Source organism: Aegilops tauschii, chromosome 2 (assembly GCF_002575655.3).
Source record: "Aegilops tauschii subsp. strangulata cultivar AL8/78 chromosome 2, Aet v6.0, whole genome shotgun sequence".
Lineage (NCBI taxonomy): Eukaryota > Viridiplantae > Streptophyta > Magnoliopsida > Poales > Poaceae > Aegilops > Aegilops tauschii.
This window is the reverse complement of record NC_053036.3, coordinates 566,294,178-566,302,620: the sequence shown is the minus strand read 5'-3', so window position 1 is coordinate 566,302,620 and position 8,443 is coordinate 566,294,178. Positions and strand designations below refer to the sequence as shown.

The 8,443-nt window shown below is 38.6% G+C and overlaps 1 protein-coding gene across 1 annotated transcript; it reads left to right on the top strand.

Moving 5' to 3' along the window:
• Positions 1-3,329: 3,329 nt before the first annotated feature.
• Positions 3,330-5,208, top strand: LOC109785874 (ubiquitin-ribosomal protein eL40z fusion protein). Its single transcript, XM_020344459.3, has 4 exons — positions 3,330-3,503; positions 3,986-4,196; positions 4,593-4,659; positions 4,934-5,208. The coding sequence occupies exons 1-4, from the start codon at positions 3,401-3,403 to the stop codon at positions 4,979-4,981; spliced, it is 429 nt and encodes a 142-aa protein (XP_020200048.1). The 5' UTR covers positions 3,330-3,400; the 3' UTR covers positions 4,982-5,208.
• Positions 5,209-8,443: the final 3,235 nt, after the last annotated feature.

Sequence of the window (8,443 nt, the reverse complement as noted above, 5' to 3'; positions counted from 1 at the left end):
TCATCAAATTCCCCACGCCTGCGCTACATAGCCGAGGCCCATTTGCATTTCCTTTCATATCGGTTTTGTTGTTTTCTGTTTTTTCCGTCTTCCATTTCTTTTAATTTTTTGTTTATCTTTCATTTTTATATTTATTTTTATTTTTACATATTCCTTTTTAAAACTAAATATAAATACTTTTGAAAAATAAGAAAACATTTCTTAAACATGTAAACACTTTTAAAAACTAGATAAACACTTTTCTGGAAAAAAATAGGTGAATATTTTTTCAATTATTTGAACATTTTTTGTGAACACTTTTATAAGTTACAAGAATATGTTTTACAGGTCTGGACATATTTTTGAAATTACACATCTTTTGAAAAATACATGAAGAATTTTTTTTCCTACAAACATGGTTAAACTTTATGCAGTTTGACTTTAGATAAATCTTATATGCGAAGTAAAAAAACACAGTACATGAAATCCATTTCAAAATATGTGAACACAAATTTAAAAATAAACTTTTTTAGAAGTAGATGAATATTAATCTTTGATATGTGCAAGGTTTTTTTATAACAAACGAATACTTTTACTTATTTTATTTTTAAATTAACTATAATATACATTAATTTAGCCAACATAACTAGTTCAAGGGCTCAGCTTTCAAAGGTTGTCACCAAGCACCCCTGATAGCTAGCGCAACTTGTCATCACAAGAAAATTTTGCTTGGTTTTTTCCTCGCCGCAAGAAGAGGGGAGTCGCTGTACTGCTTTTTTCACAAGATCCAAATTAAAAAAATTAACTTGTCAATCGAGCATCTTTTGGGTAGACCCCTTTGCCATTTTTCTAGGCTGGTTTTTTATGATTTGGTTTCTTTTTATTACTCTTATATTTTTCCTGATTTAGGGCATGTTCTTTGGGTTTTGTTAATTTTTCCTGTTTATGGTTGGATTCATTTTTTTGGTTTTTCCTTTTTTTGTTATTCTTATTTTAATTTTGTTCTATTTTTGTAGACATGAACATTTAAAAAAATATATACAATGAGCATTTTCCAAATACATGGCGAACATATCTCTATTATATGACAAACATTTTTCAGCATACAAACTAATTTTTTTTAATATACATGGTGACCATTTTTCAAATACATAATGAACATTTTTATTTATTTATTAATTAATACTTAAAAATGTTATTACCAAAAAAATGATGGGATCACCTACTAAAATACTTACACAAGTTTTACAACCGTCATGACCTTCCTTGGGTGGACTTGCTTTGGACCACCTACTATACCAATAAAATTCCACATGCCTCTGACCCATGTGGATCATTCTGGTGGAGGGACATCCTCAAGCTAACTCCCATTTTTAGAGGAATTTCAAAAGTGGACATGAGATGTGGTGACAATGTACTAATGTGGAAAGACCTATGGTTGGAAGAAGTTCTATCTGACACACATCCTAGAGCATTTTCTTATGTGAGAAATGAAGACTGCTCAGTCAAAGATTTCTTGACCATAAACTCACTGGATGAAGCATTCTTTCTACCACTTTCTACACAAGCCCTGGAGGAACTGCAAGATATGCAAAACTTGGTGACACACATTACATTGGACAACAGCCAGAATGCAAAAGATATCTGGACTTACTCTTGGAGAGGAAGAGAATTTTCAGCCAGCAAATACTACAAATTCTGCTTTAGGGATATGAAGGCCCATAAGACTTACCACCGGCTATGGAAATCAAAGGTCATTGCTAAACTCAAGGTCTTTGGCTGGCTCATGCTGTCTGATAGATTGAACACAAGAAACATGTTGAAGAGAAGGCACTATAACATTGGTACTAACCTCAACTGCCTGCTGTGTGCCCAAAAAGAAGAAGACATTGATCACATGATCCTCACATGCCCATTTAGCCGAAATTGCTGGTCTACCTTTGGATTAGACCCTGGAGATCAGGCCACTCGGCTGTCCTGGCTAGAACAAGCTAAAATTAATTGGGGCAGGCCTTTGTTCATGGAGGTCATCCTCCTGGCATCCTGGAGCATTTGGAAAGAGAGGAACAACAAACTTTTCAGAGATATAAACCCCTCCTACCACTCTTGGCTGGCCAGATTCAAGGAGGATTTTAGTATCCTTCAATATAGGGTTAAAGACAACAAGAAAGAGTTTATCTTCTTACTTTTAGATTCCCTACCCTCTGATTAATTGTACCCTTTAGTCAGATTCTACCCCCACTACAAAGGTAGATGGGGTGAAACTTGTACATGATGTAACTAATCCTTGTAATTATGTTTAATATATAATATATATGACGGTGGGAGCCTCTCCCACTGTCCCAGTTCCTCAAAAAAAATGATGGAATTAATAAATAATGTACTAGGATAAATAAATAATGTACAAGGTAATAAAATGTGTATAAATATAAGATTGAATGGGTATATGAAACGTACTTACATACTTAGGCATCCGATGACATACAGTGTGAGTTTCCATAATGTTCACAAGGCTAGCATGCCCTTCTTAACAAAAAAGTTCTAATTCACACGGTTGATTGTTAAATACGGTAAACCAAAACTAAACACATATGCAATTTGTCAACTTTCTTTTGCCGTAGTTCTTTTTGGTTGTAAGAAAATAGTGTCTATTAATAAGTTGCCTGAAGAAAGTTCAGGTTTCAGTTGATTCTCCACCGCATCTTCACCTTCCTCCCTCTTCCCCTGCTGCCTTAGTCTTCCCCTCGCCGCTGTCGACCCGCCCTTCGGCACTGGCCCCATCATCCCCCATGACCCGCCACTGACTTCACTGCCTTGCCACCTGTCATGGCCGTGCCGCCTCGGCCATCCCTCTAAATGCCCCTCCCTTCTCGAGAGCCCCCCCCCCCACCCCCATCCCGACACCGCATCATACCCGCACCCGTTAAGCTCCACCTCACCGTGGCGGTGATGTTGCGATCAACCGCATCGTCCCTGTCCTGCTGCGTGGTGCTTTGCGCCTCGCACGGAATCGATTGTTGCCTGAAAATCGAAAGAATAGCAAATGTGAAAGAAAAAATTGCAAGACTTTTTTTTTGAGAATTTATTAATTGCGATACTAAAATCACTAAATGGCCTTGTGGGCCATTTGTTCTGAATGGACCGGTTCAACAACTGTGCCAGGTTTAGTTATATATATGGATAGTATGCAGCCGGCCAGAAGCCGAGCAACCGCAGCCCCAACCGAGTCGCGATCTTCTTGGCGGCCACGCCTCCCGTTTCCACCTTTGCAAGCTAGGGTTCTGGGGCTTTCCGTAGCGACCCCGTTGCCTCCCTCGGCTTCCTGCCTATATAAGGACATCACGCATGCAACAGTCGATACCAACACCAAGCACAACCCGTCCAGAGGAGAACGATCGAGAGCCATCAACGACACGGCAAGATGCAGATCTTCGTGAAGACGCTGACCGGGAAGACCATCACGCTCGAGGTGGAGTCCTCGGACACCATCGACAACGTCAAGGCTAAGATCCAGGACAAGGAAGGTATACATGTTCAGTCCCCGTCTCGAATCACTGCGCCATCTCTTCCGTCTACTTGCTGGCCGATCGATCATACATCTTCACCAGCGTTGCGCACCTCAGAACTAATCTGGTCTTCGTAGAGGCTTGCCTTTTGCTTCTCTTGTTTGATTATTTTACCATGTGCACATCACTACCAACTAAATCCGTCGAATTTAGTTCACCCTCCATGCTGTCTTAGATTAACAATCTCGATCTGAAACAGAGCAGATCAAAACTTTTCTGCTTATTCGAGGTTAGATAGTTTTGGACCGGCTGTTTCTTGACCTTGCTGTAGGATTTGCTTCTTGTTTGACAGAGAACCCCTGTTTAGTACTCCCGTCCCGGGAGTAGTAATCAATTAACACGTTGTTCAGTTTACTTTCATGATCCTTCATCAAACTGAACACTTCACGAGCGAGTTACTAATTGTGATTTTTCTTTTCTTTTGCCACTCCTAACCGTAGGTATCCCGCCGGACCAGCAGCGCCTCATCTTTGCAGGGAAGCAGCTAGAGGATGGCCGCACTCTGGCCGACTATAACATCCAGAAGGAGTCGACGCTTCACCTGGTGCTGCGCCTCCGCGGCGGCAGCAGAGGTGGATACCCCAAGAACCTTGAGCCCAACCTCCGCATCCTTGCTCAAAAGTACAATGAGAACAAACTAGTCTGCCGCAGGTATGCACTCGATCCCAGTAACGAACCTTTTCTCGGTGCCTATGGTTGCAGTTGCAGCGCTTGAATTGTGAGCTCGGAGATTATGCGTGTGTAGATATGTGTTGTGTGTTGTTGTTTAATCGAGGCAACTAGCATGCTTTTCATTACATCTTCCTGAGACGTAGATTTGAATTGCCAAACAGAGCTTGATCGATCTCGCCTTCAATTTATCATCTCCTTTCTTTGCTTTGCAGTTATATATTGAAATTAACTACATGGTTGATATGCACATGATTAATTAAGATGTGCATAGTACTCCCTCGAAACTGTAAAAGCTTTGACAGAGTTGTCACCAATGCTTAAACTGAAGTCACTGATTAATTATTAGACTTGTCTCAAATAGTCACTGCCTTGCAGGTGCTATGCACGACTACCCGCCAGGGCCACCAACTGCCGTAAGAAGAAGTGTGGCCATAACAATCAGGTGAGAGAACCTTATTTCCCCGTGTTATTGAAGTGCTTTACCCCTTTACTCAGAGGTTAATTAGCATCTGTCCTATTTAGCTGTTCTTGGTTTTCATATCACTAAATATCTTGTTCGGCCTTAATCTTTTGAGCAATATGTCACCATTGCATGCTTAGAGTTATTCCTGGTTACTATTGTCAGCTTTGTATAATGTTGTCGTGCAAAATAATTACATATAATTAAACTGAATTACTTTTGTTGTAGTAATAATTTTTCTTACCTTCTCTATCAGCTAAGGGAAAAGAAGAGGTTTATGTCCAAGTTTGCCAACGCTTCCTAAACGTTGGAAATATGCTGAATCAACCGTCTAGCGTCATATATATTGGAGTTTAAGTTCTGTCCCTAGTTTGAAGTCATGTTGGATTTCGCTGAATCGTCTAGCGTCGTCATATATAGTGGAGTCTAAGATTTGTCCAGTTGATAGTCCTGTTGGATTTTGAACCTATGTATGCTTTGGAATATATTATCTATCAAATATCCTGATTTATACTGAGTTGTTTATTTTGAGTGCGTTCTTATTACGGACTTTTGCTGTCACGCCCCACCTTTTTACCTAGGCTAAATCAATGATCCACTAGGATTACGATCATATACTAGCAAACATGTCTCTGGGTTGCAGGCTCAACCCCCATGTTTGGCGCTCCACTTGTGTGGACGTTTATCCTTATTTTCGCCCTCACCTGATCAGAGTGCCCATCTAATCTTAATCCAAGGCATTGGCCACCGCATGACAAATATCATTGAACCGCGCCGACGAAAATTTATAACTAATCTAGTTGAGCTTGACATGAGGGGCAGCCTACGCGAGCTACATCATACACCTATTCCATACACCATCACTCCATCTCTCTTTTAGATTGTATTTTCTTTAGAATGCATGAAAATTCTTTTCAAAAAACATGAATATTGTTTTGAATCACATGACCTTTTCTAAATTACAAACAATTTTTAACATTTTAAAACAAGATGTTTTTTTAAAATCCATAAACATTATTTTAATACATAAAACTATACAAGCATTTTTCAAAAGGCATGAACACATTTTAAATTACACAACCATTTTCTTAAATGCACCTGCACTTTTAAAAATTATATAAGCACATTGTAGAAAGAAAAAGAATGTGAACGGCATAGAACCTGAATCGGTGAGCTCGTCATTTAAGGCTGGTTTGTAACAGCCCGAAACCGATTCTTTGCATTATTAGTATATTGCTTGCTCTACATTATTATTTTTGCATTGCATCATGTCATCATGCCATTAAATTTTGCAACCCAATTAAAACTCATAAATAAATTGTATGGACATCTGATCCATTTAAATTGAGGGAATTCACGTGATGATTTCTCTGTAGGACATATCCTCTCAATATTTTAGGGAGCTAAAATAAATATTCCATTCTTTCAGGAATCAACCTTAACACACTTGTAAAATAAATCCCATGCCTCTTCTAGTTTGTTCTCCAAACTTTCCTTAATTCTTTTCCTATTTATCGAGGCTCCTCCAAAATTCTTAACATTTTTGGACACTTCTAAACCTAGTCCTAGTTCAAACTCATTTGGATTAAATTCAAATGAGTTTGAGTATAAACCTTTCTATCATGCTCATTTCTACTTTCTTGGACCAAACATATTTTTGTGAGTCCAGGAAAATAACCCCCATGCTCAATTTCTATCCCTAACCCTCTCTTCATTTTCTTCAAAATTCTCATTATTTCCCAAAGAGATAAAGAGAAAGAAATTAAAGGAAAGGGAGAGAGGGCAGTAGTGCACAGCCCATACGGCCTGTCAAGGCCCAGTCGCACCCACTCCTAATCCCCAAAACCTACGCGGCGACTATTCACGCGCACACCAATCCACGGGATCGTTCTTCTCAAAAAAAAAAAATCCACGGGATCGTTCTTCTCAAAAAAAAAAAAAATCCACGGGATCGAACCTGCCCGTACGGGGAAAACACATGCCGCGCCAACCAATCCACCACAGTCCCTTTCATGAGAAGAACTAGGGCGCGTAGTACTTGATGCTATTCGAGCCGTTTTCTTCGGGATTTTTTTACTTTTATTTTGTTTCTTCTCCGTTTTTCACTCATTTTTTCATCTCGTTTTTATTTGATTATTATGTTATTTTTTGCATTATTCTTTTTTGTTTGGTATTCCTTTTTATTCTCCATTTTTTGTTTGGTTTTCTCTTTTCTTCTCTCTTTTTCCTTTTTTCTTTTGTGTTTTCTTATGTTTGTTTTTGTTTTCACTCTACATTTTCGTACATGTCAAAAACATTTTTCGTAACAAGTGATCAATATTTTTTGTATACACGATAAACATTGTCCCAACGCTATTTCAACATTTTTCGAATACCTGTTCAACATTTTCATAGTTATTCAACATTTTTAATACTTATTCATCATTTTTAAATACTTGTTCAATATTTTTCATATACTTGTTCAACATTTTTTAATACCTATTTCAACATTTTTCATATACCTATTCTAGTTTTTTCTTTATTAATACCCATTTCAACATTTTTCATATATTTTGTTCAATATTTTTAGTACCTATTTCAACATTTTTCATATACCTATTCTTTTCTGGTTTTTCTTTTTTTTCATTCTACATTTTCTTATATACTTCTTCAACATTTTTCAAATACTTGTTCAACATTTTTTCAATACTTGTTAAACATTTTTTATATACATGATCAACATTTTTTTCAAATATTTGTTCAACATTGTTTTCAAATACTTGTTCAACATTTTTTCAAATACCTTTTCAACATTTTTCAAATACCTGGTTAACATTTTTATATGCATGATCCACATTTTTTCAAATACTTGTTCAACATTTTTTTCAAACACTTGTTCAATATTTTTTCAAATACCTATTTCAACATTTTTCATATACCTATTCAACATTTTTATATACATGGTCAACATTTTTCCAAATACTTGTTCAACATTTTTCCAGATACATGTTCAACACTTTTCAAATATTTTTTGAATAGTGCTTTTGTAATATATATTTGGAATATTTTAAAGTATAAACAAAAATAAAAAATAAAGCAAAAAATGAAAACAAAAAATATGAAAAAAATGAAACTAAACTCAGGCAGGTGTTTCCGCGTGCGTGTGCCGGCCCAGCTGGCGTTCCCTTCAGCGAGGGGTCACTCCCCTCTCGCTGAATGCGAGAAATAGGGGCGCCCCAAAACCTATAACCCTAGCGTTCTCTTTGGGCTCGTCTCTCCCTCGCACTGTTCATCCGCCGCCACATACACACGAAGCCCGCACACACAGCGCATGCGCCCTGCTCCTCCTCGTGTCTCACGCCACCGGCCATCTCAACGGCAACCATCGGCCAGCCCTGCGTCACCGGAGTACTTCATGGTTCCTCCGCAGCCTTGCCTCCTTGTCCTGCCGCGACTGAGGGGGTCCTGGACTAAGGGGTCCTCGGGCGTCCGGCCTGTTATCCATGGGCCGGACGGATGGGCTGTGAAGACATGAAGACCGAAGATTGTAACCATGTCCGGATTGGACTCTACTTGGCGTGGAAGGCAAGCTAGGCAACCGACTATGTAGATTCCTTCTTATGTAACCGACCCCATGTAACCCTAAATCTCTCCGGTGTCTATATAAACCGGAGAGCGTAGTCCGGATAGGCGGATACTCATTACCATATTCACATAGGCTAGACTTCTAGGGTTTAGCCATTACGATCTCGTGGTAGATCAACTCTTGTAACACTCATATTCATCA

Bases quoted from the DNA above. Each gene is read 5' to 3' on its own strand.
- LOC109785874 (XM_020344459.3), top strand. From the start codon at position 3,401: ATGCAGATCTTCGTGAAGACGCTGACCGGGAAGACCATCACGCTCGAG. The intron at 3,504-3,985 runs GTATACATGTTC...TCCTAACCGTAG, and splicing joins TAAGATCCAGGACAAGGAAG to GTATCCCGCCGGACCAGCAG. The intron at 4,660-4,933 runs GTGAGAGAACCT...CTTCTCTATCAG, and splicing joins AGTGTGGCCATAACAATCAG to CTAAGGGAAAAGAAGAGGTT.